The sequence below is a fragment of the Xenia sp. Carnegie-2017 genome, unplaced genomic scaffold (assembly GCF_021976095.1).
Source record: "Xenia sp. Carnegie-2017 unplaced genomic scaffold, XeniaSp_v1 HiC_scaffold_25, whole genome shotgun sequence".
Classification (NCBI taxonomy): domain Eukaryota; kingdom Metazoa; phylum Cnidaria; class Anthozoa; order Malacalcyonacea; family Xeniidae; genus Xenia; species Xenia sp. Carnegie-2017.
The window spans coordinates 5,639,316-5,650,315 of NW_025813488.1; the positions used below are offsets into that span (position 1 = coordinate 5,639,316).

At 34.9% G+C, this 11,000-nt stretch overlaps 3 protein-coding genes across 4 annotated transcripts; 1 reads left to right on the forward strand and 2 right to left on the reverse strand.

Annotated features, from left to right (window-relative positions):
- The first annotated feature begins 537 nt into the window (after positions 1-537).
- Positions 538-5,077, forward strand: LOC124453620 (nuclear receptor subfamily 4 group A member 1-like). The gene is made up of 6 exons (XM_047004415.1): positions 538-740; positions 3,402-3,671; positions 3,895-4,036; positions 4,107-4,273; positions 4,410-4,631; positions 4,750-5,077. The coding sequence occupies exons 1-6, from the start codon at positions 713-715 to the stop codon at positions 4,989-4,991; spliced, it is 1,071 nt and encodes a 356-aa protein (XP_046860371.1). The 5' UTR covers positions 538-712; the 3' UTR covers positions 4,992-5,077.
- LOC124453618 (bifunctional coenzyme A synthase-like) lies at positions 5,064-7,742 on the reverse strand. The gene is made up of 4 exons (XM_047004412.1): positions 7,225-7,742; positions 6,982-7,157; positions 6,056-6,248; positions 5,064-5,878 (listed from the first exon to the last, which is right to left on the reverse strand). Exons 1-4 carry the CDS (start codon positions 7,740-7,742, stop codon positions 5,176-5,178), a joined length of 1,590 nt encoding a protein of 529 aa, XP_046860368.1. The 3' UTR covers positions 5,064-5,175.
- On the reverse strand, positions 7,735-10,938 carry LOC124453619 (mirror-image polydactyly gene 1 protein-like). 2 transcript variants are annotated; one of them, XM_047004413.1, is made up of 10 exons: positions 10,835-10,938; positions 10,558-10,727; positions 10,015-10,307; positions 9,721-9,850; positions 9,603-9,651; positions 9,248-9,418; positions 8,927-9,028; positions 8,593-8,687; positions 8,255-8,485; positions 7,735-8,023 (listed from the first exon to the last, which is right to left on the reverse strand). In XM_047004413.1, exons 2-10 carry the CDS (start codon positions 10,725-10,727, stop codon positions 7,960-7,962), a joined length of 1,305 nt encoding a protein of 434 aa, XP_046860369.1. In that variant the 5' UTR covers positions 10,835-10,938; the 3' UTR covers positions 7,735-7,959. The 2 variants fall into 2 exon arrangements, with proteins under 2 accessions (XP_046860369.1, XP_046860370.1); XM_047004414.1 differs by lacking the exon at positions 10,835-10,938 and having other exon boundaries at positions 10,558-10,759.
- Positions 10,939-11,000: the final 62 nt, after the last annotated feature.

Here is an 11,000-nt window from a genome sequence, read left to right on the forward strand (position 1 = left end):
GACCTTGACCAAACCTGAGGGTCAAAGTGACACCAGTAGCGAAACAATCCATATAATTAATCCTTGGTTCTAAAAATAATCCGAATATGAATGTTTAGCTTGATAAGCAACATGTGGCCAGGAGAGATTTTAAAAATAAATAAAGTTGAAATCCACTTCACAAAAGCTCCGTTTCCTAAGCTTCCTACCTTGTTTCAAAAAAATTTTTAAATTAAGGATGTTTTGAACATTACGAATTTCAAAATGTTCTCTCTCGGTAAATTCACGTTTATCTACAAAGAATTGCCAATTGTTAGAACCATTAGAACAATGTTAGAAAACAAAATGGGCGATCATAGTGTTCTAATTTCTTACATACGCGTGGGGAATATCGTCTATCTCTTAAAAAGCGTGTTTGACAGCGAATACATGCATACAGTATACTAATTAAGCCTTGAAAAAGGCACTCACTTTGTCGGTGCGAACCCTAAGCATGCAGCTGTTCTCTTCGATAAGCTATTAATAATCAGCTCAAGTCGTAACGTCCATTCAAAATGCAGCACAAATGCGATAAGTTAAGATAAGGTGTGACGAACTCAAGAGCATGAACGCTGAAAACAAAAAGGTGCAAGCGACTCGGCCAAGTGGCACAAATAGGAAGTTTGCGTTTTTACATAACAAAAAATAAGAAACTACACACGAAGTTTAAGTCAACAAAAAAGAGGTTGGAGAAATGGCATCCATTCCAGAAAGTCGTAAAGGTATTTCTATATTACATGGTAGAGATTTCAGACAATTTCTTTTGAAGGCTTAATAAAAGTGAATGCTAAATTGAGAAAACTCGCACAGCAAGCCGTTGAACATTTGTCATAATCTGATATGGGGGATACGATCTGAAAAGATTGACGAATTTTTAAAGCACCTTCTCGGAAAATACACCTCTAATGAATTGTCGTTACTTTTATGGCTTTCAAGGTTAACAATAGTGTTGTATGTACTTTTCTATTTAATATCACATTGTATTTTTCTATTACATACATTTATATGTATTATATATACGAGTTGATAATTGCACAAATGAGGCAATATTTGCAGTGAAAAAATTACGGCACCTCGGCTCTTTAGGGCTAATAAATAGAAGAGAAAACATTCATATACGAATATTGTATATTATGTATAAAGCTTTACATAACTAAGATACATTAAACATATTCAATGTCACGTAAGCATAATTTGGAGCTACATGATATATCTATACGCTTTTAAAAATAGTCATTGTCAAATAAAAAAGCAAAAATGAATGAAAACAACAAATAATTACCACTGCGCTTTAAGTATCGCACTAAGTCTCAAAGAATATTAAAGAAAGTATAAGCGATCTTCAAAGTAGAGAAACATCTAAGTCTCTACTATATAAAGCGCAAACAAATAGGTTTAGTGGATAAAAAATAAGAAACTTGTCAATAAGAACAACAACAAGAATCGTTCATGCATTAACATGTGCATAAGTGACAAATATATAACAATACGCTTTTCACTCGCCACATTTACAAACTTACAACTCATATTGATTCTTTTTCTATAAATATTTTCTATCTTTGAGATACCAAAACCAAGCGTGAACAAAATCATGCGTATACATAAAGGACTCAATTCTTAAGCAGACGAGTATGAGGAAAAATTATCAAACATATACACTATATTAAATATAAATATAAATATGCATACAATACGTCGGGCTATTTGTTCTAACTTATAATAGAGAGCATAGAGAACACGGTAGGGTATGAAATAACTAATGACTTTACAGGCGGCTTAGGCAAATGACACAGTTGGAAGGAAATTTAAACCGTATATGTGACCCTGCATTCGCCGCGAGAAAATCATCAGAATCCAAACATTTAATTTTTTTCATAGACAATCCTAACAGGAAGAGATAATATTTGTATTAAACTCATTGAATTCATCTGTAGAGTGTTCGTCTTTGAAAAAATATCACGACTTATTAGAGAGGGCATCTGAAGTCTCACACAATCGAAAATTGACGTTTTAAAAAGAATAGATAAGATATAGCATGCTTTGACTTAAAATCATCCTCAGTCATATATGTATACATACATATATATATATATATACATAAAAGATAAAAGTTTCTCCGGATTTATATATATATGCATTAATAAGTTGAGTCCAAGTAACTTTTTATACTACTTCAACTATAGCTACGTCATAATTGAGAGAATGAATTTGTAACATGAGGGCTAAATTGTGATGAATATTAAAGACAAAAAATGCAGGAGGTAGATTCACACAGCTAACTGTATTAGTGTATTTTTAGCAAAATCATGTGAAAATTCCCATCTGACTTTTTGCATGTCTATAATTTGCTTCTACAAACAACACATTATACTGACTCATAATCCAGTTAAACATACAATTCACTGTGCACACGCGTGTTTGTTGCAGAAACAATTGTTTGGTGCTATTTATTTCGACTATACTTTATATTAAATAATTTATTATTAACTATTAGGAGATAGTCGGCTTGTCGTCAAAAGACAGCTGATCGAGTTTTTGCATGACAATGAAAAATATCTAGGGGGAAACTGAAGTATTTTTATCGTCGAGATTTTCCTTTTGTAGTTAAATGACATTTAGCTACATGGTAAACAACCAGTTTACAAATATGATCAAGCATGCACCATAAAACTAGAAAGAGAGTCCTCAGTTTTTTTCGACAGTATTTAAGGTTTTTCCATTAATTGATAAAAAAAATAACTATTTTGAAAACTTACTGACTGTGCTCATTTACCTTATAAAGATACTATGTATACTGAGATAAGTTGAACTGGCTTACTTAGCTAAGAGCAAAAAGATTGGCATAAAATTTCCATGCTTCATTGAATTTTTACAAAAAAGTTCATGATACTGACAGCATATGTGGTGATTTCGTTCGGTAAACTCCGGAGAAAAATTAGCATTAAAAGTAATAGAAAATGTAAATGGAAAGTATATTTGGAAATTTTTGACTAAAAATATAAAAGCAAATTAAAGTACCGGAAGTACGTCAAATAGGTCATTAAACACACTTTATTAATGCGACAGCTGAATGGGTTACAACAAACCATGAACTTACTAACGCTGAAAAAAAAAGTAGAAAAAATTTTACTGAAGAGACTAAAATTTCCTTATAACAGTAAAATAAAATCGTCAATGGAGAATTATCTGAGAGCGATATTACGAGCAGGCTTTTCCTCCATCAGTTTATTCATTGAAAAACAAAAATTCTGTGCAAACAGTAAACAACCCTGAATCACGGTCACTCTTGGAAAGCTGGGCAAAAAAATTATTACAAAATAACATTATATATTATCGCATTGCTTGAGACACCCCACGTAATTTACTTTATTTTTTGTTTACAGACATAGACCGCAAAGAAAGTTTTGTCATGAAGTCAATAGTGTCGGTGAAAAGTGCACGCACATGCGCAGTTTGCGGTGACAAAGCATCGGGCTTTCATTACGGAGTGAAGAGTTGCGAAGGATGCAAGAGCTTCTTTAAAAGAACGATTCAAAAACAACTTCAGTACATTTGTGTCGAGGAGAGTGAATGTGTAATCGATAAAAGCAACCGAATTAGATGTCAATACTGTCGTTTTCAGAAATGTGTTAAGCTCGGAATGCTCAAAGAAGGTAAAATTAACAAAGGAGTGAAAAAGTAGTGAATTACATTGACCGAAACATTGACGAAAGATACATACACATTCAACACGCAAGCCAGTCTCGTACCCAGGCTCCCTAATTTAAATTAGTACTTTTCCTCTATAGCGAGGTTCAAGCGTACTATAAGGAGCTTTGGAGTGTGGTTTCAAGTATACATGGTATTGTACTTTAAACACTTTCTCTCTTAACCTAGCTGTTCGAGAAGACCGGGCACCAGGAGGGCGACCAAGAATAAAGTCCTTGCTAACTTTAAAAGAGCACAAAGAAACATATGGTTCTTCTCAAATGATATTGGAATTCATCCAAGCCAGACCAGATTGCGTCCCTTCGATGAAGTAGGTGTCTTTTAAAACAATAGAAACGCACGCTACATAGTCGATGTCTATCTTCTTCATTTTTTCACAGACAGAACGAAAACTCGCTAACTTTACCCGACCTTTATCACTTTCATACGGTGGAAATTCTTATGGAAGTTGCCGTTCAAGAACTTCGAATGATTATAAAATGGGCAACTCAGCTTTCAAGATTCAACATCTTGAATGTTGATGATCAAATAAGTCTCCTCAGCGAAGGTAATTTAAATATTACTCAGTATTCCATTCGAAAAGTAGTGCCGTTCATTACGTCTATTTTTTAGTGTTGGTTTCCTCCTCTATACGGAGGAAAGATTTATTAAATAATGACAATATTCTTTCTTTTTCATAATAGCAGCCTTGGAATTGTGGGTATTTAGAATTTGCCAAAGATCAAGTCCTCATCAAGGTTTTGTCGTATTTGCAAAGGAGGTTGTTTGGCATGTCGACTATCAGTCGCATGTTGTCATTGGTCAATGGGTTGCTATGCTTTTAATGTACGCTCGAAAACTACAGACTTTACAACTAGATATGGCCGAGTTTGCGTGTATTAGTGCCATACTGCTATTTACGCAGGGTAAGATATTCCAATACAAAAGAAGAAAAGAATTCAAACCAAAAGTTTTTCTTACTTAAATGAAAATTCAAGCAAAGACAAATGTAACGATATATTTTAACGACTGTTTTTTTTATAGAATCTTGTTCGAAATTGCGCGACTACGATGCCGTAGAGGAAAGCCTCAACCAAGGAATACGTTGTCTTAAAGACTATATCAAATGTTCATATCCAGAGAAAACAAACAGATTTGCTCAAATTCTGCTTAAGTTGCCGTCTCTTCGAGAAGTTTGTCAAAGTGCAAAAAAACAATCTTTGTTCGCAAAGTCGTTTGCAAGCTTTGCCCTACCCACCATATCGTCAATTCTTCTTCAGAAATAACGATACTTTAGCAAAGATATTCAAGCACAAATGGTTGAAAGAAATGTGTAAAAAATTGATTTAAAATATAGCTTTCTTCTAGTTCATTTATTGTGGTTTATTTTTGAATTAGATGCTACAAATAGCAACCGAAGAAAAGGAGATCATTAAACCTTTTCCTGAGCTCGACAAACAGTAAATCTTATCACGAAACCTTAATTCGTTTATGTAAGCCTTTCCAAGCTTTCTCAACTTGTTTTTGAGTGTATTCAGGGGCCCACTGAGTGCTCAATACAATATTTGCTTGAGAAACACGGTCCTTATTGGTTATCTGATTTGAAAGTCTTTTTTTTGCTTCATCAATCGACAATCCATTTCTATCTCCAAGGCGTTTAATGGCTTCCACCTCAGGAATAATACACACCCAAATCTCATCAACTACCTCATCCCAACCAGCTTCTAAAAGCAAAGCAGCTTCAATTACGCAGACCTGATCACCTTTCTTAGAAATTTCCTCAATCCAAATCTTAATTTTCTCCATAATAGCCGGCCAAACAATAGCATTGAGCTTTTGAAGTTTAAGGCTGTCATCGAACACAATGCTACCCAATTTTTTCCGATCAATGAATCCGTCCTTATTCAAAATACTCACGCCAAATTCATCAATGATTTCGTTAAATGCCTCAGTTCCTGGTTCATAAACCGAATGACCAACTAAATCCGCAGATAATACTTGTGCGCCAAGCTTTTCAAGACGTTTAGCTATAGAAGATTTTCCACTAGCAATTCCGCCAGTCAAACCAATAACGTACACACCTGAATGAGAAGAACTTCTTTTTGGAGGGCGAACGAGCACTCCAAGATCATTGTATCTTCTTGCTGTGGAACTGAGTTTTGAAGCATTTGAGCTACAAGACACAGAGTAATCATATCAGGCGCAATCGTGAAATATGTTGATGATATATCAAAGATGATACAGCTTTAAAACGTAAGTTTTACGTAAATATGAATAAGGAATATATTAACAGTGGAGTATCATCATTGTCATCACGAAATCATACTTCAGGTTCATTTATAAAGTATACCTTTGGACATCTTCATTACTGACAAGATCAATGGAGAACAATTCCATTTCAGGCAAATTTGCATCCTTCCGTAATATATTCACTGCTTGCCCACCATTCCGTGTTTCATCACTAACGACCAAGCAATCAATAGTTGCATCTGTTTTTGTGGGACCAGCAGGGTCACATAATGGGACTATATCTTTAACCAGACCTAAGCACAAAACGAAAAAAATTCGTAGATGAATATTTGAAAGCACACTTTGAATCACTAAGTCGGACTATGAAAACCATTTTGAAAGACTTGAGGCAGAGAATAAAATAATCATCTCTTTAGAAAGTTAAGGTTTGCTTCATCAAAATTTCATTTGAAAACCTACTCTTAATAGAAAAGTTCATAGTCACGACAAACACCTCAGCCCCCCTCCCCATAATTAATGAGGTAGGACAACACTTCAACCCACTCCCTAACATTGACAGGGGATTCCTAACTACTCAACTCCCTTCCCAAAATTGACAGGGGTAGACAAACACCTCAATTCCTTCCCCAACATTTACTAGGAGTTGACCAACACCCAGAGGTAGGCAAACACCCCAACCCCCTCCCAAACATTGACAGGGGTTGACCAACACCTCAATTCCTTGCTCAACATTGACTAGGAGTTGACCAACACCCAGAGGTAGGCAAACACCCCAACCCCCTCCCAAACTTTGACAGGGGTTGACCAACACCTCAATTCCTTCCCCAACATTGACAGGGGGTTGACCAACACCCAGGGGTAGGCAAACACCCCAACCCCCTCCCAAACATTGACAGGGGGTTGACCAACATCTCAATCCACTACTCAACATTGACAGCGATAGGCATACACTTCAAATCCTTCCAAAATTGACAAGAGGGTTTACAAAACCTCAAGTCTCTTCATAACATTGACAGGAGGCATTACCAGGCTTAATATCTTCAATAAATTCAGTAACATTCTTCATACGTAAATCCAATGGTTCGATAAGTTCCAGTAAGGTTTTATTGACCAATAAAAAGTCGTTACTAACACCAACAACAATTTTTGACTTTGCCAACAAGCAGGATGTACTCAGCAATAGCCTGTGACCATTATGGATTCTGATGTAAAATAAAAACATCATTTTTTGAGGCTTTCATGACTTAATTCCCTCTACAATTTCATTACCTGTCAAATGTACCGCCAACGGCAACAGTATCGTACTCCTTCACTACTTTGTCTTGTTCTAGTAGTTCGTCTGTCAATCCAGCGTTGCTGTACATGTTATCATCAAGGAACTGTAATGAATCTATATTTCGAAAGCCATATCTATTACATAACATTTCGACGTTGATCTGATTTTGATACGAAGTATACAGAAGTCCAACATCCAAATTATGGCTGAAAGTCCGGCGTTCACAAGTTGCTGATGCTGACGAAGTACTTCTTCTGCTTTCAAGTAAAAACCTTATGTCAAGCTTCTCTAACTCCTTTGCTTGGGATTTATAAACCATCTCCATCACTGAATACACTTCCTGTCGACATAATGTTCCCTCGACAGAGCCGTCAGGTTCAAAAAGTGAAATACAGTTGAAATCAACGTACAGAACACGTTGCACGTAGTGGGAACATGCCTTCAAACTTTGAAACAGCCGTCCTATTTCATTTCTGTAAGGCCGTAAAATGAGTACACCAGTCTGGGCCATGTTTGAATTTAAAAATACACGGTATACTTTTTACACCGTACAAAATTAACAATATAATGTTCAAAATTATAGTCCGCCATGTTGGTCTCTTGATGTTCTTTCCACTACTTCATGTTAGATTGGTTTTATATTTTAATTTTAAAGTCTTGCGGAAAAATAAAATATTTGATACAAATATAAATTCTGTACAAAAATATTTACATTTAGAATAGTTACATTAAAGTGTTTGCTTGCCGGAATTAGTTATTCTTTTTCGGAGGACTGACACAAGCCTTTCCAACCTAAAAAGACAAAAAATCATTTATTAAACTCTCTCACTCGTAGGAATTGGTGAAATAGATCGAGATATCAACTACAAGGCAAGCTTCTTTCGAGTAAAAACAACATTTCCTTTATCTCTTTACAAAGCTATACCTATCTCTATCTTAATTTGGATGCATTGGTATTATTTTCCACCCACTGAATCATAAAGAAATTTAAGACAAGAAAATAAAAAGATTTTTAAGACCCACTTTTCTGTTCTTTCCTTTTCCTTTTTGTGATTACTTAAAGCTTGAGAAAGTTGGAGACTGAGCTCATCTCTTTCTTTCGAGATTGCTTGGAGTCGTGCTACCAACTCCTTTGTGTTGTTTTGTGCTACTACAAGATCTTTCTCACGTTCGTTCAGTTTCGTTTCAAAAGAATTCATTGTCGCATTAAACTGATCTCTCAATGTCTGTTCTTGCGACAGCGACCTATGTAAACTGTTTAAAGAAGCTGAATTCTTCTCAAGGTGTTCTTTGTCTTGAAATTGCTACATGATTTGATTAGTACATAAATTTAATTTATTTAAAAATTGACCAGCAATGACCTGTAACGAACACGATAGTTCTGGACTTCTTCTTCAAGTTCTTTAATTCTCAGTTGTGTTGCATCTTTTTCTTGTTGAGCAGCCATCAATTGTGCCTGGTTACATTGTATTAATTATGATCAATTTTTATACATCATGAAAATATTCCATAACAATTGATCACGTGTAATAAAGTTACGTAAAACCTACTGCAGTAGCATTGTCGCAAATAGCAAAATATATCACCGAACGCTTTTCCGCACAACGTATATACAGTGTGTATGTTACATGCATGATTAAGATAAAAAAAAAAGGTTGGTCAATCCTGAACACGTTTGGCGGAGTATACACTTACTTGTCCGGACTTAATTCTGGTCTTCTCAGCAAATTGAAACTGTTGTTTCATCATTTCCATTTCCTCTTGTTTTGATTTTACCTCCTTCTCAAGCGCTCTAACCTACAGCAAAATACAATATTGTAATACGAATATCACACCGTTCTTTCATCTTTTTTTGTAACGCTCCCCGCATTAAATTAAGTCCAAACCTTTATCTCACCAAACTATAGCTGAAATTCATACTCATTTGAAATTGCAGCAAGTACTGGTATTGATCTTACAAGAACTGTTGCTCAAACGTACATATTAAAGAAACGACTTCGACCAAACGAAACTTACTTTGTAAAGTGCATCATCACGTTCATCAATCAAAGCCTGAATTTCTTCAGCTGCCATAATTTGTCTTCCTTTTCCATGTTTCTTGTATTTTGCTAGTATTAAATCACCATGTTTGCTGATACTTGCTCCAGACTCTGAATCTACAAGTTTCTTAAATAGATCCTTCATTGTCTGAAAGTAAAGCAAAATATAAAAATTAAATTCTATACTAGAGACATAAGCACATGGATCATTACAGTGAGTAAATGCGACTTTAGGTTGAGCTGAAATACACTTACAAATCTTAAAAATATATCTGTTGTAAATACATAATGTGCATTATAGTATGAAATAACAGTATTAGATTTCCTCTCACCAAATCATCCTCATCATCATCAAAGATAGAGTCAACACCAGAATCAAATCTAAAAATTTATACAATTTTGTGTGTGCATAACATGTCAGTTTGTCAAATGCATTAAGTTTCTGCTAACCCCTGTTGTTCCTGTTCAAGTCGTTTCATCCTAGCTAAAACTTCATCACGTTCTTCATTTGCCAACCGCAGTCGTGACAATACTGCGGCATCACGTTCCTTTTGTGCTTTATAGATCTTTTCTACAAGAGCTAAAAAATACTATCTATAAATACTAATAAATCTGAAGTGGAGAATTGACTATGTGCATAAAAGTTCATAGATAGATACATATTATTTATAAGCAATATCAAAATTGGAGTTTTCTAAGACTCTGACCATTATTGATAACAGAGTTCTTAACTTATGCAATTACCTGCACCTTTGGCTGCTATTTTAGCTTCGGCCTCCAAACTTATCTCGTCATTGTGCATTCGTGTAGCTTCTAATTTTGACTCAGTTCTAGCAAGCTTTTCCATGAGGCTATCATTCAAACTATCCAAAACCTTTATTTCATCATGCAACAATTTTTCGCTGTCTATTGGGTTCTCATAGTTGTTATTATATAATGGGAAACGTTTGGAGGAGCTGTACTCTGTTGAATATTCCAAGTCCATAACATGACTATTATTGCTGTTAACCAAATTAGCTTGGCGGATTATATTGTCTCTATAAAAGAATGAATTGTTTCAATACTATTTGTTGCAATTACTTCGATAAATTAGCAATTAATTATCTCAAATTCCAAATGATGGAATTCAATATTTGTTACACGAAAAGTCGCATAGCATTTTAACAAAAAGGCCTCAGAGAAGACGTAGGGATAGAAGATATGAAGACTTCATTAGACAAAATGCATAACAGGTTGGACGTGGAGAGTATAAATATTTAACCATTTTACGCCACTTGTTTCGCTTACTTTCTTTCAACTTCGTTGCGTAAATCAATCAATTTACGCTTTGCATCTTTCAAAGTTCTTGACACGTTTTCTTTGATTTCAGCTACATCTTTATCCGTGTTTTTCCTGGGGAAAGTGTGATCCAAACTTGTGGAATTAAACACGCTTTCAGAGTCTTGGAAGGCGTCCATCTATATCATGCAGAAGTAATTAATATCTAATTAATGTAAGAATAAACGACGCTTTTTTGTACCTATGTCAACCATGGATGTCAACAAATGTCCTAAAACATTCACACCTGTCAATATTAGGGATGTCCAGACTGTAGAGTCATCACTTCTATTCCAATATTCCAATCCACATTACTCCTCCATTTTAATAATTTCCTGTCCTTAAATTTGAAAATCTATTATTAACATGCTTTATGTATTTAATTTTCTCTTTAATAATTTTGTTTCATCAAT

Excerpts from the sequence above, each read along its gene's own strand:
- LOC124453620 (XM_047004415.1), top strand. The coding sequence starts at position 713 with ATGGCATCCATTCCAGAAAGTCGTAAAG. Across the intron at positions 741-3,401 it reads CATTCCAGAAAGTCGTAAAG|ACATAGACCGCAAAGAAAGT; the intron begins GTATTTCTATAT and ends TTTTGTTTACAG. Across the intron at positions 4,632-4,749 it reads CATACTGCTATTTACGCAGG|AATCTTGTTCGAAATTGCGC; the intron begins GTAAGATATTCC and ends TTTTTTTTATAG.
- LOC124453619 (XM_047004413.1), bottom strand. The coding sequence starts at position 10,727 with ATGGACGCCTTCCAAGACTCTGAAAGCGTGTTTAATTCCACAAGTTTG. Across the intron at positions 10,308-10,557 it reads CGCAACGAAGTTGAAAGAAA|AGACAATATAATCCGCCAAG; the intron begins GTAAGCGAAACA and ends ATTCTTTTATAG. Across the intron at positions 9,652-9,720 it reads CTTGAACAGGAACAACAGGG|ATTTGATTCTGGTGTTGACT; the intron begins GTTAGCAGAAAC and ends ATAAATTTTTAG.
- LOC124453618 (XM_047004412.1), bottom strand. The coding sequence starts at position 7,742 with ATGGCCCAGACTGGTGTACTCATTTTACGGCCTTACAGAAATGAAATA. Across the intron at positions 6,249-6,981 it reads TATTGAAGATATTAAGCCTG|GTCTGGTTAAAGATATAGTC; the intron begins GTAATGCCTCCT and ends TTTTGTGCTTAG. Across the intron at positions 5,879-6,055 it reads AGTAATGAAGATGTCCAAAG|CTCAAATGCTTCAAAACTCA; the intron begins GTATACTTTATA and ends TGTGTCTTGTAG.